The 26,288-nt window shown below is 47.5% G+C and overlaps 1 protein-coding gene across 4 annotated transcripts in view; it reads left to right on the top strand.

Annotated features, from left to right (window-relative positions):
• Positions 1-26,288, top strand: part of ADAMTS17 (ADAM metallopeptidase with thrombospondin type 1 motif 17) — a 346,681-nt gene that overhangs the window by 81,127 nt on the left and 239,266 nt on the right. For all 4 annotated transcript variants that reach the window (XM_043554794.1, XM_043554792.1, XM_043554793.1 and 1 more), the window contains exon 7: positions 1,593-1,636. In XM_043554794.1, the coding sequence (XP_043410729.1) occupies positions 1,593-1,636 (44 nt within the window). The remainder of the gene's footprint in view (positions 1-1,592; positions 1,637-26,288) is intronic.

Below are 26,288 nucleotides of genomic sequence, written 5' to 3'. Positions count from 1 at the left end.
GTTCCCTTGGTTTTGGGGTAAGGTTATGAAAAATGTGGGGTTTTTGAAAATTTCCTTTTTCCCTTTATTAAGATTGTTTTAAAATTGATGATAAAAGTAGAAGGGCTTGCTAGGAAAAAATTAGAAACTTGTAGTAAGCAGAACCCAAGGGCGCTGCTGACAGGATTGGTCCCCGCTCCTCCTTGATGTCTCCCTGGCCAGTTTCGTGGCCACACCTTCCAAGCTGCCCCAGCCTCTCCCCCAGGCTTGCTGGCTGTCTGGCACATCTGGTTTTGTACATCAGGACTCCAAGTGGAATCTGTGGGTCTAAGTAGGCAAGTGGAGTCTTTGACAAGCTTCAGGTGAGCCTGAAGCAAAGCCAGAGTCAGGAACGCACAGACTTTTCTCTGTTTCCAGGGGATCCCACACAGCACTGAGAGGCATCAGGCACGGGTTACACTTTGGAGACAGATGCAACAGAACACACTGCACATTGGATTGGGCTTGACATGGAGGGAGAAGGAGAGATGACCATACAAAGTTAGGTTGGGAGAGTACCACATGGCCTTCTCTGTCATTGTGCCTTTTGTGAACAAATGGGTCAGATCCTTCCCTGAGAATAGGTTGTGACAGAGGGTAGGAGAAGAATTGAGGACACTGATGCCAGGGGACAGAGTGTCAGAAAGGGGAAAGATGGCCCAACCCAGACCTGCCGTGTTCTTCCATAACTTGGTTTAGTGTCAACCTTATCCGGCTGGCTTGTCTGGAAGAACTTGGAAAGTGAAATGAGACGTGGCTTCAGAACACACCTTGTAAACCTGAAGGAATTTAAGGGAGTGGGTGCTTTCTCTCAGCCCTCCATGGGCCTCCATGAGAAGATGAGCATGGGGCCCTGGAGGACCAGGCCACTGCTCTTCATGGCCGGTCCCAGGCAGGACATTGCCCCAACCGCTGGTCTGGTCAGCCCCTAACTGTGGGAACTTTGGGAAAGTATCATGGGAACTCTCTGGTTTGGGAAAAGAAGGGCCCAGACCTGTTGTTTCACACATGAGTGGCTAGAGGCCACAGCGAACTCCTTGTACCTGTGGAACTGGGGCTGGACCAGTGCTCTTCCCACACAGCCACACACCTGGGGGATCCTGGGAAGCTTTAAAGGGCATAACTTTCAGACAATACTTTTGTTGTCTTCTCCTGTAAGTGCCATTTGGTCACTTCAGCATCTAAGGCCAGTTGCTACCCACGTCGAGGAGCTTGTGGAGGTCACTACAGTTTGACGATAGTGAATATTAATCGTCTCTGATGCATGATTTGCAAATGTCTGTTTCAAGAACTTTCTCAGCTGTTGGGAGGGAGTCCTCCCAGCAACTGAGTGTTAGGTGGAGTCGTTAAGCTATAAAAGGGGGCTTTATGTGGGGTAACTGGGCCTACGAGGTGGGCACTGTGGATGGGTTACTCTTGACAAGTGGCTAATTGGTGTTCTTCACTATAAGCTGGGCCACCCGAACCAGTAACAGAGTAGGATAACCAATCGGGCTTCATTGACAGTGTTTTCTTCTCCCATTCTTGGGGGCCACTGCATACACCTGACCAGGTCTGTCTTTGTTTTTTCTCAGGACAGATTTCTGCGTACACAAAGATGAACCGTGTGACACCGTTGGTAAGTCTAGAGGCAGAATAATAATAATTTAAGGGGCTGCCGCCCCCCCTGTGATAATCTGGAGACTTGGTAAGACTTCTAGTTTGGAGGAACTGTCCTCAGACACACTCTGCCTTTTCTGTTGCCTCTTTTCTTATAAATTGGTTCTTTGACTTTATTTTACTTCATTTTTTTTTCCTGATAAATGTTGAGGTTGCTCATGGCAGAAGGTGTCCAAACAGATGCTTAATAAGGAAGGTATGAAAAGTTAAACCATAGAAGGTGTCTCCAGGGGCTGCCTAAAGGTGACTGTGGCTGGGGACACAGTTGGCACTGAGCCTCTTGGTCACTCATGCAGGAGGGGAACCCCCCCCCCCCCCCCCACCAAGTTAACACAGTTGTCATGAGACAAAAGCTTACCGTTTACTCTCGTGCATGTGGGTGATCTTTACCAAGTGTCCTACAGGTGACTGTATGGGGGTGAGACACGTCTCCTCTGCCAGTCTGGGCACCAGGCTCGTTTCCTTCTGGTCAAATGGTACTGAGACCAACATGTGGCGCTGACAAGGCACATTTTTCTTCTTCCCCTTCCCTCCCTTCCTCCCTCCTTCTACTTTTGCTTCCTCACTCAGCTTTTTCTTCATTTGCCATTTTTTTTTCTCTTCTATCCTCAGTTGTATCTGGCTTGTTGTTGACATGTTGTAGGTTTCAAACTGGAACCAATCTTTGAGCATAGGAATAGGGCCCTTGGTTAACAGAGGAAACCCCAAGACGGTTTCCAATTTTGACTGCTGTAGCACTAACCTTTATCCACCAGGAGGTTGAAATATTGTACTGCCAAGAGCAAGATTCTGAACGTGATGTGCTTTGAATTGTAGTAAAATGGTATGGGATTGAAAAATATATATTATTGTGGAATTCAAATGTTTAAAAACCTGTGTTTCCTAGGGAGTCCTGGCAGTGGGTAATCCTGAGCCTTTGGGCCACATATGAGCTGGGTGACCTTGATCATTTTAAAGTAGGTGGCTTAAAAGGCCCTACAAAATCTAGTATGATGGGGGGTGCCTGGGTGGTTCAGTCTGTTAAGTGTCTGACTTCAGCTCAGGTCATGATCTCACTGTTTGTGAGTTCAGGCCCCTCATCGGGCTCTCCCTGACAGCTCAGAACCTGGAGCCTGCTTCAGATTCTGGGTCTCCTTCACTCTCTGCCCCTCCCCCACTTGTGTGCATGTACTATTTCTCTATCACTCAAAAATAAATAAATAAATGTTACCAAAAAATCTAGTATGATGATAGCTAGCATTCATGTCACATTTTAGAGTTTTTGAAATGATTTTTTTTATCTTCTATTCCACCAGTCCCCTAAACAAATCTGGGAGACAAGTGTCAAAAACTGCCCCACCAATCCATGCTTCATTGTCAGGGGCTGTCTCCATAAAGGAATCGCTATGCAAGTGCATCATAAAATCGGCTCCAACAGAGGGATAGCTGACACCCGTCGCAGTCCAGTTGGGGCTTGAGGAAGACCAGTATCTCTTGGCAGAGCCAAAAAAGCATGTACTATCTCAAGGAGTGGCTGTTCCTTCCCAGCTTTTGTTCACAAATCAGCTTCTGCACTTCTGCCCAGCAGGGGGTGGGGGTTGAGGCTGCTCCAGACCCCTCCCACTCCCTGTGCTAGCCTCTGAGGAGATACCCGTTGCATTGCCCTTGCCTGAATGTCTTTCCCAGAAGACTCTGTACCAGGCAGAGCCAAGCTCTGCCCTTCACCTGTGTGACCTGGTACAGGGCTTTCAAGTCTTGGTCACCACTGTTAATTGATTGATTGATTGATTGATTGATTGAATGCATGCATACACGCAGATGAAGGAATTGCAGGTTTTCTTTCATATGATTTATAGCTGGCTTTCTTTTGAGTCTATAATTTTCACATCAACCATCAATTGTGATTATGTACTCTATTTCAGACCCCCTGTTAAAGAGTGAACAGCTAGTTCTGTCTTCCTTCTTTCTTCTGAACTAGTTCACCTTGCTACTTAAGTCCCATCTGCTAAGGCTATTCTATTGAAGTACCATAGATTGGGATGCTTAAACAACGGAAATTTGTTGTCTCATGCTTTTAGAGGCTGGAAGTCCAAAATCAACATGTCGGCCCTGTTGGTTTCTCCTTGAAGCCTCTCCCCTTGGTGTGCAGATGGCTGCCTTCTCCCCCATGTCCTTAGCTGGTCTTTCTTATGTGTGTCTGTGTCCGGTCTGCCTCTTTTTTTTTTTTTTTTTTAATTTAATTATTTATTTTGAGAGAGAGAAAGAGAGAATCTCAAGCAGGCTCCGCCCTGTTAGCACAGAGCCCAGTATGGGGCTCTAACTCATGAACCATGAGACCATGACCTGAGCTGAAACCAAGAGTCGGACACTTAACCAACTGAGCCACCCAGGCGTCCCCTGATCACCTCTTCTTTCACGGATACCAGTCATATTCCATTAGTGCCCCACTCTTATGACCTCATTTAACCTTTGTTACCTTTTAAAAGCCCTGTCTCCCAATACATTTACATTGGGAGTTAGCACTCCAACATAGGAATTTGGGGGAGGGGGGCACAATACAATCCATAGAACTATTCATTTGACACTTTGCATACTGCTGGGGAAATCTTACGTCCTTATGTGACCTCCCAGATGTGTGTGTCTCATTTCCTCCCCAAAGTCTTTTAATTGCATGGACCAGCTGTAATAATTCTTTATGTGACAGCCGGTTAGCTCAGGGCTGAACTAGCCCCGTCTCTTACTTCCTTATTGCATGCTCTTTCCAATACCTCAGTGATTTTCAGCTTTTACAAAGGAAATGAATCCCTTCCTTGAAAACAAAAAATAGTTACATGGTGCTTTTGTTTTAATGTGTCATAATTTATTTGTACTATTAAGTCAGTTCGTAAGGACAATGGTGAGTCCAGGAAGAGAAAAATTTGAAAGCTGGGGTTATGACAGGCTTCTAGCAGTCTCATTTGATCTGTTTCTGTGCTTTTTTAACTTTTTATTTTGAAATAATTATAGAATAGCGGAAGGTTGCCAGAGTAATTCAGAGAAGTCTCTTGTACCTATCACCCCACTTCCTCCCATGGTTACATCTTATGTAACCGTAGTGTTATTTCCAAAACCAGGAAATTGATTGGCACAATGCAATGAGCTAGACTACAAATTCTACTCAGATTTCACAGGGTTTTTGCATGAACCCATTTTGGGGTATGTTTTTACATATGGTTCTGTGACATTTTATCCCATATGTAGATATTCATCCAACCCCCGGGAGAGTCAGGAGCAGAACCAGTCCATCACCTCCAAGCAACTCCCTTGGGCTGCTCCTGTAGAATCTCCCTTCCTCCCTCCCTGCCTCCCTCCCTTTCTCTAACCCCTGGCTACCATGTATCTGTATTCCATCTCTGTAGTTTTGTCATTCCAGCATCCAATTTATTTTTGTATTTTGTTTTGATTCCACGGAATGGAAAAAATAATCTGAATCACATAGATATGTGGTTGCCAGTGCTAAGAGATTTTGAACAGCTGCCCTCAAATCTCAGGATCCAGCTCTACCAGGAGGGCTGTGCCCTGGGTTCTGCAGAAAATGAGATAATATGGTACCTTGAGAAACTTAGGAAAGCTTGGGAATCGCCAGTGTTTTATAACTTGGCATATTACAGTGTTTTTTTGTGTGTGTGCTTTCTTGTTTTGATTAGGGTATAACTTACATATGGGAAAGGGTGCAAATCTTGGTGAAATTTTAAGTTATGCCTATGCGCTTTTTTGGTATTTATTGAAATAGTTTTAAAGCTGCATTTTGAATTCTATTTTAACCTATTTTTAAATGGTGGTAAAATGTATATAACATAAAACTTATACATAAAATCTTAACCATTTTTAAGTGTGTGTTTCAGTGACATTAAGTACGTCTACACTGTTATGTGATCATATGTATGTAGTCTCAAAACCACTACTCAGATTAAGGTATGGAATGTCATCTGACCCCTTCAAAGGTTCCCTCCTATCCCCTCCCAGCCACTATCCCTCCGAAAGTAACTTACCGTTGTAAATGTTTTATTACTGTCCTGTAAAGTAGCTTAAAATAGATTTAAAAGTAAATTTGAACGATCCATTTGGAGAATCTCTGAGGTAGTTAGTAGAATTTGGGGTTCTGTTAAAAATACTTCCCCTCAAAAAAAAAAGGGGGGGGGCGCCTGTGTGGCTCAATTGGTTAAGCATCTGACTTCAGCTCAGGTCATGATCTCACAGCTCATGGGTTCGAGCCCCGTGTCAGGCTCTGTGCTGACAGCTCAGAGCCTGGAGCCTGCTTCGGATTCTGTTTCCCCCTCTCTTTGCCCCTCCCCTGCTCACACTCTGTCTCTCTCTCTTCAAAAATAAACATAAAAAGAAAATTTAAAAATACTTCCCCTCTACATTGTTCCATCTGCATTAGCCCATTTCAGCAGACCAGGACCCTGATTGCAAGGAGCAAGCAAAAAGGGCGTTTATCAGAAAGGGGCTGCCATGACGGTGGCAAATCTGGTGGGAACACAGCACCCTAGGCAGCCCTGGCAGGTGAGGCCATAGACACCATGCAGAGGTCAGTGTTGGGGCCTGTAGGGAATGGCCTCCATCTCTCTGCACAGCCAGCTGTTTTTCACCAGCTCCCAGTCCTGCCCTAGGTCACCTGCGCAGGATGTGAGGGGGGCTCTGGCTCTTTGGGCTTGTGCAGGGGGGGCTATACTGCTTCCCACAACAATGCATGGGAAGGAGTTCTCCATGGGGAGGGGGGGTGGTCTGCATGCTTTAGCCAGGAGGAGGGATGGATGCTGGACATTCCAGAACCACCAATGTTCACTACTCCTTTCAGTAAAGATTGAAATATGAGAGACCAGCATATCTGCAGCTTACTGTCTGTGCACATCACAAGGGTCCTACTAACAGAGGCAAGGGGAGCTTCCCTGGCCCTAACCAAGGTGGTCCCGACCCCTGAGGGGGCTCGCCAAGATCTACCACACTGGATAGGGATTTGCCTACACAGCCTGAGTGAACATGATTTTAAAACCATCATACCTTATGGACCCTCCCTCCCAGCTCTGGAAGGAAAAGGGATGGCACCATAGAGGTTCTGCTGATCTCTACCTTGGAGGAGGACACACACAAGAAGAGACAACTCAAGGCAGGAGGATCTGGAAAAACAGCTTCATCCCTAAGAGAAGTAACTGTCCCCCTCACTGGGGGGGGGGGGGGTGCTTACTTTGCACATTACAGACCTTGCCTTTGTGGGGGTTGGGGGTGGGCTTTTCCTTTGTTGAATTGGTTCACCCTGAGCCATTGGCTTTGCTGCCAGCATCCTGAGGAAAATGCTGCCCTAGGTGAGAAGGGGTGAGGAGTGCTCAGGAGTGTGAAAAGGCAAGACCTCTGGAAGCCTTTGTTGGCCGTTCACATTCCCACATTCCTCTTCCCAACACACATCTCTGCAGCCTGGATGACCAGACAGATTTCGGTTCCATGGCATTTGTCCTGCTCCCACATTTAGCTGTAAACTGAGCTGTGGTGAATTTTTTTTTTTTTTTGATAGCCACCTTATTCAAGCTTCACTAATTTAATTACTGGGATTTATATTTTTCCTTGTTTGCCTTCATTTTTTTAATTAATGGAAAAGCCTCCTTTACCCGTGCCACTGCCAAGTCAAGGGATGTGATAATCCTGCACAAAGGACAATGGAAATAAATGTTCGGTGGCCTCGTGAAGTGTTTCACACACAAGGCCAGGGAGATGCTGCTGAGGGGCTCCAAGATGGGTCCATGCTCTGGGGCCCTGCTGCTCTGCACTGAGGGTCCCATGGCTATCCCTGAATTTGGGAGGAAGGAGCCCTTCCCTATGTGGCCCACAGCACTGGTGCTGAACTCCCTGATAGGTGTGGGCAACCTAGTGGGGACTTCATGGATATGGCCACTGACCTCCACATAACAGGTCTGTCAATGAGGGAGGAAAGGCAGAAAGGAGCATCACCCACCAGGATGAAGGTTTGGGGGACTGATATTTCTGCTTTGGAGGTCTGTTTCAATCCAACCTACACAGGGCCACGGAAGGAAGATGTGCTGGGGAACCAGTGAGAGACGAGGGAGGGTGGGGCTAGTGTCCTAACACTGCACCTGTTGGGTTTTTATTAAGTGCATCAAGGAGTTCATCAAGCTCTGAACTATGTCATGTCTAAGTAGGGCTTAGGCAACTGGTGCTGTGGCTGAAAAAAGTATGTAGATCCCCCCTGCCCTCTTTTGTGGAATTTCCTTCAGAGTGCACATTCATTTTTATGTGTTTTCATGGTAGTGTTAAGTCTTCATTCTGTGAGGGTGTATTTGAATTGTAGAGATGTCAAGGTTCTGTTTGCTGAATGAGGCTGGAAAATTTGTTTGGGATAAAAATACAAAAGTTTTACTCATTAGACTTGAGCTTTGGGTTTCTTTGTTTCTGAGAGCTTTCCTACGGGTTTGTTTGCTTTATTTTGTTATTCCTTATGACCTTACAGAAGTTAGGGTTCCATTTTGCCACAAAATTGTTTGTCAGAAGTAGTCTCAGATGATTGCCTCTGATTACCCCGTTGAATGAATAAGTTCTTATGTGTTTTCCTTATAACCCCACCCCATGCTGGGCACATGTTGCTTCAGTGTCAGGCTTACCCACACTGTGTCCTTTGTGTCTACTCTGAGAGGCTTACAGAGGAGAAGGCATACCATTCAATGACATGTTAGTTGTCCCAAATCAGATGACCTTAGGTCTTCGGCAAATTCATCTGTTTTTTAGAAGTTATATTGGTATTTATAGTCAGGCTCTTGACCATGATATGTGATTTTTTAGAGGTTTTAGGAAAGGTTTCAATTTTGGAAATCAAATATGCATGCATCTAGCAATCAAGGATTCAGACTGTTTGGACAAGTGCTGCCTTCCTCATCATACAATAAAAAAAAAAAATAGTCCATCCCTGTAAGAGGGTTAGGAAAGTTGCATTTTGTTAATGTTAGAGCTTTGCTCCCCACAAATTCAGCTTGGATTTCTCAGCTAATAGAGTTTCTGGGAAAGCTAGTATATACTTCAGTAAGCTGGCTTCTTCTCTCACTCATTCAGCTTTAAATGTAGGCATAGATTGTTTTCTCAAAAATGACAACTAAGTTGTGTCTGGATGTTGGAGAGGGTCTTCTAAAAGACTTTCCTAAGAGCCACCATGCCTAAAGAGAACAGAAGTGGACAAGAACGGGGTGGCTCTGGGGAGTTTCCTGCCTGTTTACCTCTGCACAGCTATCCTGTGGTGTGACTTGAAAATGGTATCTGGGAGAATAAAAAGGTGAATGAATGTGTGTGTGTGTGTGTGTGTGTGTGTGTGTGCGCGCACACACACACGTGTGCACATACATGCCTTGAAACACATGCCTAACTACACACATGTATGGCAGAAGTGCATAGTGTGTGTGCATACTTCCTGTATATTGAAGTCTGGAGGGGCTTCCTTTGTGCCCACAAAATTCTGTGAGTTCCCTAGAAGGGAGTCGCCCCAAGAAGGCCTGCCTGCCCTGGCGATAACACAAGAACCCAGGGCGGGAGCTTTCTGTTTGGGACTTGGCGGGAAGTCCACACGGAAACCAGTTGCCCCAGGGGACTGAATTCAACTTTTCTTCTTCCTTGTGCCAGGGTCATGTTCAAGGTTACATAATGGCTGAAATTTTAAAATGGTGAAAATACATGGGTCTGTTTTGCATGGGGTAGGCTTCTGCCAGCCCTTTGGAGATCGCAACTCTATTTATTTTGGAACTACACAGAGACCAACAAAACACGTAGCCATGGTTGATTGCCTTTGGGGCTGGAAATCAATAGGGCTGAACAGGAAAAAAACCTGGCCCCTGCAGGGTTTCCAGCTGTGGCCCTTCAAATGTAGGCTTTGGAATCCTCTTCTATGTTCAGCTCAGAAAGTGTGTACCTTGTGTCCTTCCCCAAGACTGCTGATTAGCCCCTTCCCAGCTTCTGTGCTCAGGTGGCTTGAAGGGGATTCTGAAACAGATGCCCTTCCAGTGACCTTTCACCTGCACATAATGTCGGTAACATTGGTGTCAGGCCACAGTCTGCCACCCTATTTATCACGGGCCTTGGCATGATATGGGCAGAGGCTGGCTGTCTCCATTGCTCCCTCTACGTCTCCATTTCTCATGGCCAGAGGAGTGCTTTATGATTAGCTTGGCATGAAGTGGGATGCTTCATCTCATTATGGTACTGCTCTTCCTCCAGTCATGCAATTCTCAGTCCCAACCCTTTATTAACTTTGTGAGAAACAATAACAACAAAAACCCTCTCTGAATGGGGCCTGGGGCAGGGAAGAAGGACAGGGAGTAGAATCATAAACAGGAAATGAGGTCTTTGTGAGATGCCTTTTGTGTGATTGTGAATCCTTGAACATTCTTGGAGCCTGCATGCCTCCTGCTCGTTGAAAGCCTCAGGAGTGAGCAGGAGGTGAGGAGATCAGCTTTACATCTGCAGTAGGTCCAGTGAGAACAAAGAATGGGAGAAGTGCTCCCACTGCTGCTTTCTTTACAGTGTGACCCTTGTGGTGGTCTCTTATATCACCCAAAAAGTCCCACCATCTTCACAGTGAGCACTGAACCATCCTTAGGGACCATGGTTGGCTTAGTGTGGTGGTCTAAGCATTGGCCCTGTAGCTAGACCTGGGTTCGAGTCCTGCCTCCACCAGTATCCTTGCATGAGTCATCTAAAATCTCCAGCTCTGTTTTCTCATCTGTAAAATGGGAATAATAATGCCCAGGGTTATTCTCAAGGTTAAACAAGATGATTGATCCCACTCATTAGGATGGCTGTTGCCCAAAAGAACCCAGAAAATAGCAAGTTATGGTGAAGATGTGGAGGAACAGGAGCCCTTGTATAGTCCTAGAGGGAACGTATGGTTTATCTGCTATGGAAAACAGTATGGCAGTTCCTCAAAAAATAAAAATATCATCTAGGAATTCCTTTTCTAGGTATATACCCAAAAGAAATGGGACTTGAATAGTTATTTGTATGTCCATATTCATAGCAGCATTATTCACAAAGAAGCAATTCAGGGTATCCTTTGAACAATGAACAGATAAACAGATAAATAATGAACAAATACACACACACACACACACACACACACACACACGGGAATTACTCAGCCTTAAAAGCAAAGGGTTTTCTGAAATATGCTATAATGTGGATAAAACTTGAAGACATTAGGCTAAATGAAATAAGCCTGTCACAAAAAGACAAATAATGTATGTTCCACTTATGTGAGGTTCCTAGAGTCATCAAAATCCCAGAGACCATGTAGGATGGTAGTTGCCAGACATTCAAGAGGAGGAAGGGTGAAGAGTTAGTGTTTGATGAGTGTAGAGTTTCAGTTTGGGAAGATGGAAAAGCTCTGAAGATGGATGGTAGTGACAGTTGCAAGACAGTGTTTGTTACACAGCAATGTGAGTGTCTTTAAAGCTATTGAACTGTACACTTAAAAATGGTTAAAATGGTAAATTTCGTGTTATATATACTTTATCACAATTTTTTTAAGTGAGATGGCCAAAAGAGCTAAGTTATGAATTTTATTCACTCCCCCTTCTTCTCAAAGATTTCTTCTGAGAAAAATTAATCAGGATGAGAGAAGTACAATTCCCAGAGAAGGAGGTTCTTGTGCTTTCCTCCCTGGGAGGCCGAGTGGGAGGTGATGAGATAGAAGAGGATGAGACTCTAGGTGGGGGGAAGAGTGAAGAGACGAGAGAGAATTCTGAGCAGCATTGCTAGGGGGTTGAATTGTAGTGCCTTCATTAATATTCTTAGATGCAAGTAGGGGTTAGGAGGCCTTTTGCAAGTTTCTTGGTTGCTAGGTATGCTTCTTTGGCTTAGATTCTAGGGTCAGATTGGACCATGCAGGCTCTGAGACTTTGTGAAGTTACTGCTGATATTTTTGGCCCATGGGGCCATCATTGTCTGTATCTGGCATTAAAGTCCTCACTTTACAGTTGAGTCAAGAATTCACTTTTCAGTGACTGCTCAACTGTTGGACTCATGGTATACAGAGCTGGGGTTGGTCACATTCAAGCCATGTGGTCAGTGCTCAGAATTAACCACAAGGTAGGATGTGTGTGACCTTCCAGAGGCAGAACTACAATTTGGGGAAGAATGTTTGTGTGTTGCTTGTATATTTCAGGTAGTTTACCAGAATCCTGTGGCCTTTGGGCTCTTAAATGGAAGGACCCCCAATTCTCCTGTATGAAGTTGAAAGTTGGCTCTGAGGTTTCTAGCTCACTTTCTATAAATATGAAGCTTAACACTTAGGAGTGCTTCAGAACAGGAAGAAGAGATTATGTCAGGCCAGCCTGTTGGTCTGTTCTGTTGCACAGATACCAGATCTGGGCCTGGATGTTATCTAGGGTTTGGATTCAAACAACCTTTGTAATTACTGGCATGGACAACTTGGATCAGAAATTCCTGACGAGCGCTGTTGTATGGGGGAGGGGGGGGTTTCCACTGATACATTGGAAAGGCTAGGTCCTGGCTAGGAAGGGGCTAAGTCTTGATTAGGAAGGGACTGAGCCATGGTTGGGAAGGGGCTGAGCCATGGTTAGGGAGGGCTGAGTCCTTATTAGGAAGGGCTGAGTCCCAGTCAGGAGGGACTGAGTCATGGTTAGGAAGGGGCTGAGTCCTAGTTGGGAAGGGGTTGAGTCCTGGTTGGGAAGGGACTGAGTCCTTATTAGGAAGGGCTGAGTCATCGTTAGGAAGGAGCTGAGTCCTGGTTAGGAAGGGGCTGAGTCCTAGTTAGGAGGGACTGAAACATGGTTAGGAAGGGACTGAGTCCTGGTTAGGAGGGACTGAATCCTGGTTAGGAGGGGACTTGAGTCCTGGTTAGGAAGAGCTGAATCATGGTTAGGGAGAGCTAAGTCTTGGTTAGGAAGCCGCTGAATTTTGGTTAAGACATGTTGCTGACACAGTCCAGGGTGTTATGGAAAGACTGCTAGCTGATATCCACACATATTTTTTCTCTCTGAGTGATTAAATTTCCCTGCCTTCCTAACAATAGGTGTGGCTAAATGACTGCCTTGTCCAGTGGGAAGGAGAGTAGAAATGATTTCTAGGCATGGCCCTTACAAATCTCTCTGAATAGTATTGGAGGTTCTTTCTCCATTGGATGACTGGCAAAGGTTCCCCAGGGAGCTGCAGCCATGGACCCTAACACATTGGATTCTATGTGAGTGAGAAGTAAAATGTGTGTAGACTCTGAAATTTGACATCTTGTCTGCTACTGCGCTTACCTCTAATGACCAAAAATGCCAGAGTCTGAGTACATATAAGACTCTGTCCTTGAGGTACTTGGCAGTCCCGATACAGTGAGGACTTCTGCTCTGGGGCACTGACAGGACAGCAGCACCGTCTCCACGTTCAGGCTGGAAGGAACAAATCTGGCAGGTGTCCCATGGGGTGTGGGGAGAACAAAAGACAGAGCCCAGAACCTTGAGCATTCTTCCCACGAAGAATTAAAAAGCAGTCTTGGAGTTGGAGGGGAGGAAAACCTATTTTTCTTCTACCAGTCTTAGGTGTCTTGGCTGGGTGCCTGTCAATTTGACTGACAGAGGATAAACTAAGAAGAGCAGACAAGTTTATTAACACATGCAATGCACATGGGAGCATTGTGCAGTAATGGGTAACTCCAAGGGTAGTTAGAACTCAGGCTTATCTAGCATCTTTAAAAAAAACAAAAAAAAAAAAACAAAAAAACAAATACAGTTTTAGAGAAGTGACCAGACAGAGGCAAAGGACTTTGGGTTTCTGTAGTGACAAGTCTTAGGAAGACCTATGGTCGATAAGGGCTGGTTTAAGCCTGTGTTGATATATAGATTCCTCTGGTGCCATCTCTGGGCTGATAAAGTTCTAGGGTTATCTCTGGTGATTAACTTCTATGGAAAGGAGAAGGAGGCACCTTTACAAATGCATGTTCTGCTTTTAGGCAAATGGGGGAAGGACAGAGATTTTCTTGTAACTGCTTCATAATTGCCTTCATTCAAAATAATCCTTATGCCCAAATGGCACATTTTGGGGTGGTGTATTCTACGACTCCTCAGACTTCACCATGATCTTTGGGGAAATTCCTTCCCTTGTAGAAGGTATTGAGGGCAGAGAAGGGAAGAGAAGTGCAAAGATTGCTGTTCCTTGAGATCAGTACTGAGGGCCAGGGAGCCCATCGGTGCTGAACAACTCCTATCTCTTGAGGTGGTCTAAGTGTGGATCAGCAGTTTCCCAGCTTTGATCAAGAGTCCAGAACCAGTCTTGGGCTGGAAGTGGAGCCCAGAGTCCCTCATGTGTCTGGAAGGCAGCAGGTGGGCATTGAGAGGAGTCCTGTAACAACTGGACCACCCCGTGTGAGGGGAGCAGATTCACTGATGAACCAGCATGACCTAGGGCTTTAGGGTTAGGGCATGCTGTGACTGAGGGTGAAGAGAGATGTCCAGTGATGGTTTTAACCTGGAGACCATCTCCTCCTTCACTAGCCAGGGGCCTGGGAGCCAATCCTGAGGATAGGGCATATTTCCCCAGAGGGTGTACAGTCTCCTGCCCTGAAGGTAGTAAGGCCCTGATGGATGAGATTCACATTAGATTTCTCTGTCAAGTTGAGTAAATAGTGGTGTTGTGTCCTTGTCCATCCTTTTCCTGGCCACATTGGCGTTCTCTCTGCAGTGCCCTGGTTCTCAGTCCAGTAGCACCAGGCAGGTCAAGGAATCTAGCATCTCAGTAGACATCCACATGTGGACAAGATGGCAGCCTCTGTGGTCCTAGAGCACTTCTTTGGGGCTCCCTTCTCCAGCGCTGGAGAGGGTCCCTCTTCTTTGCTCATGTCCACAAATGGTAGCCTCTTCTAGCTCTTTATGCCCTCTTCCATCTCCTGTTGGTCAAGGGCATTGTCTTCACCAGCTTGGGCTGCTGTAGCAAAATACCATAGACTGGGAGGCTTAAATACAGACCTTTGTTTTTCACAGTTCTGGAGGCTGGAAAGTCCCAGATCAAGGTGTTGGCCAATTCTGTGTCTGGTGAGGTCCAGCTTCCCAGCTTGCAGATGACCTCTGTGTCCTCACTAGTGGAGAGTGAGCCAGTGAGCCTGGTCTCTCTTCCTCTTCTTACAAAGACACTCATCCCCTCATGCGGGCTCCACCCCCGTGACTCATCTAAATCTGATCACCTCCCAAAGGCCCCCACCTCCTAAAGCCATCTCACTGGGAGTTAGGGCTTCAGTAAATGGGAAGGGGGGTGCTGCAAGCACGCAGTGCATAGCAGGCAGCAGCAGGCAACAGTTTAGCACCTCACGAGCCTGGGAGTGGTGCCAAGATCCAAGCCTTCTTTGAACTTCCCTTGGAATGTGGAGGAGCTTTGCTTTCAACAGAGCCTTCTGCTGTATCCTCACACCGGACCCGCGTGGCCAGATGGCGTCCATGCTGCTGCTCATCCTGTCGTCTGGTGGTGACAGAGCTGCAACTAGGAGCAGCTACCGTTTGTTGGGAACTTGGACATCAGAGACTTCATGCTTTTATTTTTTATTTTCTTAAGATGTTTATTTATTTACTTTTGACAGAGAAAGAGCATGTACACAAGCAGGGGAGAGGCAGAGAGAGAGAGAGAGAGGGAGACACAGAATCGGAAGGAGTCTCCAGGCTCTGGGCTATCAGCTCAGAGCCTGACATGGGGCTCGAACCCACAAACTGAGATCATGACTTGAGACAAAGTCAGACGTTTAACCAACTGAGCCACCCAGGAGCTCCCAGATCCTTCATGCTTTTAATTCATTTAGTCCTCCTGATTCTCTGAGGAAGTGCTGCTAAATTTACATATGGGGAAACTGAGGTACAAGAAGGTAACTAACTTGCCCAGAGCCACATACTGCGTGTAAGGGGTGGAGCCAACCCTTGACCCCAGACAGTTCAGCTCCAGTCTTTTAACTATATTTTGCCTTTCAATAACCTTTGAAGTGAAGTATCATTATTCCTGTGAGCAGATGGGGACACTGAGCCCCCAAAAAGATACATTTCTTGTCTGAAATTATACCATTAATGAGTGACAGCTGGCATTGAAGGAACTCACTGGAAACCCTGAGGGTTTAACTCCTATCTCTCTTGCCAGATCTGTGCCCATTTGTTTTCTTTTTCTGCAATTATCGATTGTCCATCATTATTTTTACCCAGTATGGCCTTTTTGCCCCCTGTCTTTATCATGCACTGTTTTCGGAATAGACCTGTGTCCTCGCAGACACTTGGCTTCTGCAGGCTTTGCATTTGTATATATTCATTGAGTACCTGTTGTGTGCCTGGCTCTGCTCCAGCTCTGGGGATCCTGGATGTGCAAAACAAAGGTCCCTGTCTTTGTGGTGTGAACATTTTAGTAGAGGAGATGGATATGTGTGATCTAGAAGTCATCTTAGCAGGAGTAGAGGTAATCAACAAAGAGGAAAAATAGAGAAGGAAAATGGAGCTTTGAGGAAGAGGGCCTTCAGATTTCAGCAGGAGTGAGTGGATGAAGACTTTGGAGAGAGGGTGACATTCAGAAATCAGACTCATCACCTGAAATCTGTTTGGCAGGCCAGGGCTTCTAGAGGTGTTGATGTTAATTATGCCACCAGTATTAATCCCTAAGAGCAAAGGAAGGGTCCCCAGGGTGACCAGCCATCCCCCAGTGAGGACAAGCAGGGTGTCTGCTGGCCCATTCCACCTTTGCTTTCCTTATGTAGGACTCCTGGCTCTGCTTCTTGGCCACAGTCAGACCTGAGTGTGGATCCTCATGCTGGTGTTTACTTGACATTGGGCATGTCACTTAATGAAGTCAGGATTCCTCAGTTTCCCTGTTTGTAGGAGACCTCAACATCCTCCTGCAGGCCTGCTCTAAGCATCACATGAGAAAGTGCCTGCGGGGAACCCTAATAATGGTGCTGCTCTGAATGCCTGCTTCCCTGCCATTGGCTATAGGCCTTCCTCTTCCTGCTGTGTGGGTCTTCCGGGAAGGGTGCTGGGTCAGGGTTTCAGAGCAGGTCAGGGTGACGGCTCCTCAGGCACGAGTCACCATGTGAGCAAGGACTGTGGAGACAGAGGGGAGCAAGGGCTGATGTTTATTGAGGTTCTCCCACCTGCCAGGTGCTTGTGTCCAAGCTAACGTTCCAACAGACAGATGGAGAAACCAAGGCTGAGTTACTCTAAGTTGCACAGCGGGAGAATGTAGGCCAGCCTGACACCCAACTTGTGCTTCTGCCAAAGTGGGTAGCTGACTCTGGGGCAGGACCTCGGGGACCCAGGGACCCCGACGTGCAAGTTTGGATTTGAGTCCAGGGCAGGAGGGAGTGGAAGTTTCCAGCACAGCCTCTGGTTTCCCCATACCTATTTCAAATCCCAACTCTGCTAACAGTAGAGACCTGGGCATGTCTCTTGTCCTCACGTTTCACTTTCCTAGTCTGTAAAATGGGCATAATCGTAATTCCTCCTCACGTGGTGATCGTGGATGAGTCAGCGTAGATAAAAGGCCCAGCACTCATAATAAATGTGCCGTCTGCACTAACTCTGTGGGTCTTGTTTCAGTGCCCCCTGCCCAACAAGTGTCAGAAGAGGAACTGGAAGTCCTTGGTGCTGCCGTTCAGGAAAAGAGATGCTCAGAGTTAATGGTTCTTAAAGGGTGATCCCAGCATTCGGAACACCTGGGAAGCAGGAAGGTGGTAGAAATGCAGTCTTGGCCCTATCCACGCTCTCCTGCATTAGAATTTCTGTGCAGTCTGTGTTTTCACCAGCTCTCAGGGGATTCTGATGTGCACTCAAGTTTGAGAACCACTGATTAAGCCTTGGCAGTACTAGAGAAACAGGAGGACTTAATTCTGTTGGCTGTGTGTGTGTGTGTGTGTGTGTGTGTGTGTGTGTGTGTTGGATGGAAGGAACAAGGAGATCTGAGCTCAGGGAAGCTAGATAGATACCCTTAATGCAGCTGCATTAAGTTACCAGGGAAGCAGCACTGTGGACCCCCTCCCCAACGTCAGCACCGCTGGCTTCCTTCCCGGAGCACGCTCCAAGTATTCTGGCAAATAGAATTCTCTTCCTATCACTGCTGAAGAAGACACTTTCCCTAAACATGATTATACCATTTTTCCTTCTCCACCCCCGCTTCCTCCTGCCCCCCACTGAGAATCTTCTGGCTCCCTGCCTCACTGTGGGGCCATTTGGGCCTGCTTCTCAAATTGCCAAAAGGTGCTGCTTATATAGCATGCAGCTCCTTGTTTCGTTTTCCCACGGCATTCCAGGGTCGTTGTTTTGTTTTTTTTTTTTTCTTCAATTCTATGAAAATGATTAGTGGTTTTTGCTTTTGTTTTTTTGGAAAAGCCAATTCAACTTCACACTTCCTCTGTTGGGTTCTCACTGCTTTCCTCTTGGTTGGTCTATTATTCCAGATATTTCTTACTGTCCCCTGTACCCCATGGTTACAGAATCAAACAGGACCAAATAGCTGTGCCTGGTCGTGGAGGGGCTGCCTCAGGAGCCCGCTGCTCTCCACCTTGGCTGGGCTGCTGATTAAATGGAGGGGTTCCCAGAGAGGCAGGGCAAGGGGAGCAGCGGGAGCCCCAGGGGCTGGCCTCTACCGGCTGCTTACAGCATTTCCTTTGCCACAGAGCTCCGGTTGCCAAGGTAAACATAAGTTTTGAGATAAAGTGGAAACCCCAAGAGGTTTTTATCTTGGAAAAGGAAATCAATAAGACAGTCTCGGTGTTGAGCCAAGCAGCCTTTTCCCTCCACGCCCAGATTTGCACAGCCTGCGTGTAAAAGAGAGAGCTGTGAATTTGGGATTATGTGTAAGGCCAAGGAGGCAGGTCGCAGAGCAGAAGAAGAAGGGGCTCTAGTGCGGCCCGCCGGCTCAGCTCCTCACCAGTGCGACCTCGGGCTATTCCCTTCACCCTCCACAGCAGTGGAATCGTGGCGGGGTGCCTGCCGGCCTGGCGGTGTTGTCAGGGCGGAGGATGCGAACAAATGTGAAGCATTTGGCGTTAGGCCTGCCTGCCTCGTGGAAAATGGTGGCTGTGACCTTTCTTAGCCTTTTCTGGAAGTCAGCTGGCCGTCCGATGGTCTGTTTCAGGAGGTGCCTGATACTTCTAAACCACCAGCAATTCCCACCTGCTGTGCCTTCAAAATACATTCTGAATCAGACCTCCTTTAACCATATCTGCTGTTCCTCCTTGTGGTCCAGGCTTCTTACCCCCACCTGCCGGGTCTCCAGGCCTCTGTGGTGACCTCCTGGACAGCTCATTCTTATGGGGTAACCAGAGGGTTCCTTTTAAAACATAGATCATGGACATTCCTTGCTTAAACTCCTCCAATGGCTTTGGATAAAATCCAAAGGCCCCAGAACACATAGCCCTTGGCTCCCTTACTGACCTCACCTCCCAGTGCTCATGGCCTTGCTCACCTGTGCCTTCCATTCGTTCCTCCTTTGCTAAGCTTTCCACTGTCTCAGAGCTTCTCGCTTGTGTCACTGGGCCCCACATTCTCTCCCCCTTACGTCTTGATGGTTCACTCTGTCCCTTTCTTCAGATCCCTCAGATCCTCTTAGCATCTAAGAGAAGCAGAAACAGCCTCTCCATTTCCTGCTTAATCAGTACCCCAGGTTGCATGGGTATCTGTGTGCTGTCAGCCTCTGCAGCAGGAGCGCAAACCCCAAGAAGACCCTTCTTTGTCTTCGTGTCCCCATTGTATTCCCAGCCCCAGCTTGTGATGGCCCCATGAATGTGTATTACATAACCGAATAGATGAATTAAAGTGAATTTGTTGACCAGATAAATTGGTAGTGGTGTTCAGAGAGATTAGAGGTTCATGACCCACCACGAGGGAGTTTTCAGCCCCATTTATGACTCCAACTTACCATCTTAAAAAAGGATACCCAATGCAACCTTCCAGTGCGTTAATCTTCCATAAAGGAGCTTCAGATGCAACTGCTATTTGTTAAATATCTAGGTAGCTTCCACATTTGAGGACTAAAACTATGCAGTGGGCCTTGGAGGTTAAGCAGGGTGTACCTCCAGTGGGGTGTACCTGAGGTGGCCCTTCTTCAACGTTTATTTATTTTTGGGACAGAGAGAGACAGAAAATGAACGGGGGAGGGGCAGAGAGAGAAGGAGACACAGAATCGGAAACAGGCTCCAGGCTCCGAGCCATCAGCCCAGAGCCCGATGCGGGGCTCGAACTCACGGACCGCGAGATCGTGACCTGGCTGAAGTCGGACGCTTAACCGACTGCGCCACCCAGGCGCCCCTGAGGTGGCCCTTCTACCTGTGAAACTGTGGGCAGTTGACTGAACATGTGCTGCCTCAGATCTTAAGTGCAAGGGAAATGGTGTCTGTGCACAGACGTGTTGTGAGCATGAAATGAGATGAAGCTGGGCTGTGTGGTCTGCGGGTAAGGCCCGCTCAATCTGCGGTAGCCCACATCACCCTTACCACTCCATGGCAGCAGGTGGTCAGGAAGTGGGCTGGGAGAGCATGCGGCAAGAGGAAGGATGCAGTTCTGGTAACTCTGGGCCTGACACTTGCCCACATAGCCTTCCATGGCCAGACAAGCTTTCCCAGCACAAGCAGGGAGGGGCACAGCCAAAGTAGCATCTATGTCCCACCAGCATGTTTTTGATCAAGAAGAGAATAGGCTTACCGGGAGTGCATATAACCTCTCCGTGTGACTTGAAGTTAGTCTAGGAATACCAGAGAGTTCATTCTGTATCTGGCACTGTTTTCCTCTCCCTCAGGCTTCCAAAGCCCAGGGATGCATCCACACCCAGGACTTGAATGTCACCTCTGCCTTTGGGGAGATGATGCAGATTGGGGTGGGGAGGTGGCTGTAGGGGAGAAGCTGAGGCCCCCCCATGCTGACTCCACACCACAGGCAGGAGGGGTCCCACCTGGAGGGATTGGCTTTCTGTGCTACTTTGGGGCTATTTTGGCCCTATTGGAGAATGTTTTGCCTTCTGAAATTTGCAGTGAAATCTGGAACTGCCTTCTGGCCAGGTATCCCCAGCCCAACCCAGCTTTTCTGCTTATTTTATTCTGAGCATAAATCCCTTCATTACTTCAGCAGAGGGAAAACAAGTCTTGACCCTGAAAGCAATTCAAGTGAGGCTAAGGTCTCCTTGATTCACTTTTGCTGACTTGCTGAGTTCTAGAGTAACTGTAATTTATAAGTAGAATGAAGGTTCAGGAATTAGACGCGGAGACTAATGAAGAAGATTGGTGCCAAGGATTTTGTCTCTGTGCTCAGTCCAAATTTGGGCTCAAAAGAAGAAAACTGACAAGGAATTCCTATACATCACTGAAGTCTCTGGGGGATTACCACAAGATTACATAATATAATCGTTAGCTGAATCAAAGGCCAAAAAATGTATACTCAAAGCTCACAAGAAAGCAGCAGAGAGTCAACCCTTTTGGACAAGATTTAGTGAGTTCAGGGGAAGCCTGCACCTGACCGGCCAAGCAAGTGATTCCAAATACTTCCTGCCCTGAGAAAGCCTCGGGGCATGCTGGGAAATTACTCATCCTGTGACGTCAGCTCTGGAGAAGGCCTTCTAATCCCAACTAAGAGACCAGGTGGTGAAATACTTAGAAAAATATGGTTTGATCACACGTAGTCCTTCGAGAAGGGAGCAAGGTCTCCTGTCAGTAACTGGACCCCTGATCTGATCGCCTCCCATCCCGGCCAGGCCAGCAGTGGAGAGGTGCCACTCATTCCTCTAAGAAGGCGATCATCATCTGTGCAGTTCCAATGGCCAGTTTAGGAAGTAAGAAACTTTGGCACACTGGGAAATGTACTTTAATGAAACGAGAATTAGCTGGAGAGTTAGATGTGTAGGGGTCATGGCCAAGAGGCATTGCACTGAAGCCTCAATTAAACTTTCCATTGGATTATCTGATGATAAGTAGTTGTGCCTTTGGGATTTTCTTGTCTTTGATAAATGGCATGAGTTCAGAATTGAACGCGACACGAGCCATAACATAACACAGCGCTGGAAATAATGAGGCACGCCATCGCTAGATACAAAGCACTTAAATTACCCTCATGGAAGTATTTATCTTAAAGACTGCTTTGGATTATTTCCCCCACTAGGATGTGCGGGCTCTCCATCTGCACTCTGATGGGGAAGGGTTTACAACTTCAAAATTCCTTTTGGTGCCAACAGAGTTCCCGGTGCTGGGAGTGGGGGGAAGAGTGGCTGCCTTCCAGGACTTACCTTGCTGAGATAATTCCCCGCCCCCCATCCCAACTCCTTCCTCCTCCCTGCAGATGGTTCTTGTCCCCTAGCTGCTGGGAGACAGAGTGATGGCCTCCTAATTGGGTCATCAGACAGAGTCAAAACACCTGTGCGGTGGTGTTCAGTGTAAACAATGGGCTTCGACTCTCCCGCTAAGATATGTTTCCGTGTGTGTGTATATTTTTAAATCTACTCTTCTAATTATCTTTTTCCTAGTGTAACTGTTATCCACAAGGTACTTTTCAAATTTTTTTTTTAATGTTTATTTTTGAGAGAGACAGAGACAGAATGAGAGTGGATTAGGGGCAGAGAGAGAGGGAGACACAGAAGCAGAAGCACAGAGCCCGACGTGGGGCTCGAACTCACGAGCTGTGAGATCATGACCTGAGGCGAAGTCAGAGGCTCAACTGACTGAGCCACCCAGGCGCCCCCCAAGGTACTTTTCATGTAAACAGTAAAGCCAGTATTTCCTAACCTTTTGTTGGATTGCTACATCTGGTGGAAGTGTTCAGTATCAGTCTCTCCTGGGCTAACCCGTGGCCAGGACTGAGATGGACGTTATGAAGATGACTCTGGACCCTCAGACCCTGTGTCTTTCAGGAGCTTTTTATTGAGCATACTGTCACTATCTTCAGACCATTCTAATCCAAACCAGTTTCCTCTATACCTCTGTCTGCTCTTGAGCCAGTGCTGGCCTCAGGAATAAGCACCCCTCCCCCACACCTCACACCCAACCACCCATGGGTTTGGGAATCACTCACATGCATCCCTGGCATAGACTGCTTCTCCTCCAACTCTGTCCATATCTGGAAAGTGTTATCTTACACACCAGGATCTGCTACCATTTCGTCTACCATTAGCCCCGGGTACTTACTCATTCAATGGGCTCTGTAGAATGTGGCAGTCACCCTGAGAATGTCAGAAGGCAGTGGCCAGCAAGGCCAGGCAGCCTCGGCCCACCATGAGTGCCCTTGCTAATGTTTCTGAGGGGTTTTGCTGTGAAAATTCGATGGTTCTCCTTACATGCCTCATTTTCGTTATGCCCGTGCAGGCTTGACCAGGAAGCTTCTAAAACTTCATTATGGGCTGGGTGGTTAGAGGTCAGAGCAGAGTGATTTGAAACCCTTGAAGTCGGCTGATGGTCTGCCAGCCTGTCTGCCTTCCTTCAGTGAGGGAGGCTGATGCAGTCATGGTTTCCTTGTGGCGGTTGCTTTCCATGACTCTGTGCAGCAGTCTCGTGCTGGCTGGGCAGCCCATGTGAGCCTTCTGTCTTCGCCCTGTGTGCACCTGCCCTCTGCATCTCAGCACACCACCACCTTGGGACAATTTTCCTCACATTCAGCAGAAAGCCTTTGCCTTTGCTCAGGTGGCCGGAGCTTTGTGCCGAGTTCTCCAGACTCTGTGGGTGTGGTTGGGGGTTAGCAGCTTCAACCGCATGCGTGGCCTTTGAGTGGCTGCTTCTGGGACATCGTGTGGTTCTGTGCAGTCAGCGTGGAGTGGACTCTGGACTGTAGTCCGGGACAGTGGGGCCTCTTCAATTTAGTGGGGCCAGCCTTGTTGTGGCTCTCAATCCATGGAGTGTCCTTGCACACGTGAAGTCAGTGCCCTGGCGAACAGGTGGGACTGTGTGCTTCAGAGAGCAAAAGCCACCAAGCTGAGAGTGAACTGTGCTACAGACCAGGACATGAGCAAAGATTAGTCAGGACTCACGGTCCAGGTCAGAGGAGTAGGGCAGAATATGAGACCATGGGACTGGGAACCTGGGCCACACTCACCAGGTCACTCAGCCCTGGGAATGGATGGGGATAGGCACTTAGGAGGAAGGAAGGTGTTTTGATAGCCATTGTCTGTGGAATAAATGGTGAACTGCTGGGCCGCCTGGGTGGCTCAGTCACTTAAGTGTCCAGCTCTGGATTTTGGCTCAGGTCATGATCTCACGGTTGTGAGCTTGAGCCCCATGTCGGGCTCTGTGCTGGGCGTGGACCTTGCTTGGGATTCTCTCTCTCTGCCCCTCCTTCATGCATGCACACTCACGTTCCCTCATTCTCTCAAAAAGTTAAAAAAAAAAAAAATGGTGAACTGCTGAGTTGGGGTCTTTAGGGCTAACACACAGTAGCCATCTTCCCCTCCCAAGTTTGGAGCCAGTGGCAGCCACAGCTCCTACTGAAGAAGGTGACTGAGGAAAAAGCCCTGAATGTCACTGAGTGTTTCACCCAAGAATGGCCAAGCTTCATCCCCTGCAGCCATCGTGGCAGAGGAGAGGCCATGCTGTAAATGATGAGCCCACCCCAGGGCCTCATTTTCCTTAGGTAGAAAGGTGAGCCAGCAAGGCTAGTGAGCATGTGAACTCCTTCCCCCAGACCCTCAGGCAGGCAAGCCACCCACTTTTACTGGGTAGAACCTCACCACAGCTGAGGTCTGTCCACATGGAAACATGGCGGATGGAGCATCCTAAAAGAACCCTAAAAGATGGAGCCCTAAAAAAAGAACACACTGAGCATGACAGTCAAAAGTCCAAGCCTCTGCCCACCTTATGTGTTCAGTGGTTTTTTTGTATCTCACACCAAGACCTCCACTTCGGCCGACCCAGGGTCCTGGACCTTGCCTTCCTGCACAAAGTATCATATGCACCATCACCCTTGAGCCTTCCTCTTCCCCTTGGGCCAGTCTGACTTTCAAGGGCTGTTTTGTTCATTCTCTAATTAACCAACTGTGAATTCGATAGTGTTCATTTGCATGTGCTACCTGTCAGGCTCTGAGTGCCCTCCTGTGGTTACGGTGGTGTGTAGACCAGGGGAAATTCCTGATGTCAGAACATTTACATTCTAGTTGAGGAGGCCGACATAAAAGAAATGGTCATACAGGCAGGTATACACTATAAACCGTGCTAGGGTTTATGCAGGCAAAGTTCATGGTGTTAAGAGAGTGTACTTACAGAAACTGTCTGAGAGAGTCGCATGAGGGTCGAGACCTGAAAAGTGAGGAGTCCACCATGTAAAGAGTTGGGGGAAGAATATTCTAGATATGGAGACAGCCCCTTCTGAAGGCTCTGAGGCAAGAAAATACTTGTTGCATTTGAGGGACAAAAAGGAGCCAAATGGTGACAGATAAGCTAGGAGGGAGGTGAGAGGCCATACCAAATGAGGCCTTGTAGGTGCTGTTGGAGGCCATAGATTGTATCCCCTGCAGTGATTTATTGTTAAACAGCCTCAGGCAGAATGCTGTGACCTGATTTACTTTTAAGGGGTTGGAGGTGGAGTGGTGATCAGGAGGAAGCAGTTATTGTAAGACGATGGCCCTGTGAAGACACTGCTAGCTGCTAGCTCCATGCCTAACAGCCACGCCCTCATACCTCACCTGCCCGAGTGCCCACCCTCAGGGGCTGATCCAGTCATCGCAGGTGATTCCCTTTGGCCAGATAATCCCTTGTACAGCCTCCCTTGCAGCAGTGGTCCTGTGACCACATTTAGGGAAACCTACAGGAGAGCCTGCTGGGAGCTTTAGAGGAAGATTTTCTTCCCTGGGAAGCTGCTGTGCAGGAATCGTGCCTGGAACTACAGCAGCCATCTTGGGGCCATGAGGGAAAGGCCAGCAGTCACAGACTTGCCCACCCAGAGCTATGCCACCACCCACTATCTAATCAACCCGGAACTACCCACCTCCAGACCCCTGTTTTGTGCAGCGATGTTGTCTCTATGAACGAGACACAGTCAGCTAGCTTGTTTGTCACTCACAACCAAATGCATCCTAACTTATATGTCAGAGGAGATGAAGGAAAGGGGGTATCCGAAATAGCCAAATAGAAATGATTTCATAATGAATTGGAGGTGAATGGGGAGGGAGGGAGAGGGGCTAGTGAGGATTTCTGTCATGACAGAAGGTAGATGGCAGGTGGGAGATGAAGGATGAAGGATGTCGGTCTTGTTCACCAACCAGCACCTGGCTCAGCATCCAGTATGGTAGACAGTTGTTACTTGGGTCAAGTTGAAACACTTTTGATTTGGAGCTGGACCTGAGGCTGGGGTTTGGCTTTAGGCCAGGAGAAATCCAGGTGGAAGTGTCCAAGAGGCATGCTACATGGACCTGCCTGAGATGGCGGTTGGGGCTTTATTAGCACTCAGACAGGACTGGAGCCATGGAAAGGGGTGAGGTCACCTGGAGGAGCCGGGGGGGGGGGGGTAGTAAGGAAATGGCCAGATGCAGACACCTCTCCCCTTCTTCTGATCAGCCCTCCATTTTTTTTTTAATTTAAATTCAAGTTAGTTAACATGTAGTGTAGTCTTGATTTTAGGAGTAGAACCCAGTGATTCATCTCTTACTTATGACACCTAGTGCTTATCTCAAAA

This window comes from Prionailurus bengalensis, chromosome B3 (assembly GCF_016509475.1).
Source record: "Prionailurus bengalensis isolate Pbe53 chromosome B3, Fcat_Pben_1.1_paternal_pri, whole genome shotgun sequence".
Lineage (NCBI taxonomy): Eukaryota > Metazoa > Chordata > Mammalia > Carnivora > Felidae > Prionailurus > Prionailurus bengalensis.
The sequence above is the reverse complement of the archived record's forward strand: the minus strand, read 5'-3'. Positions and strand labels throughout refer to the sequence as shown.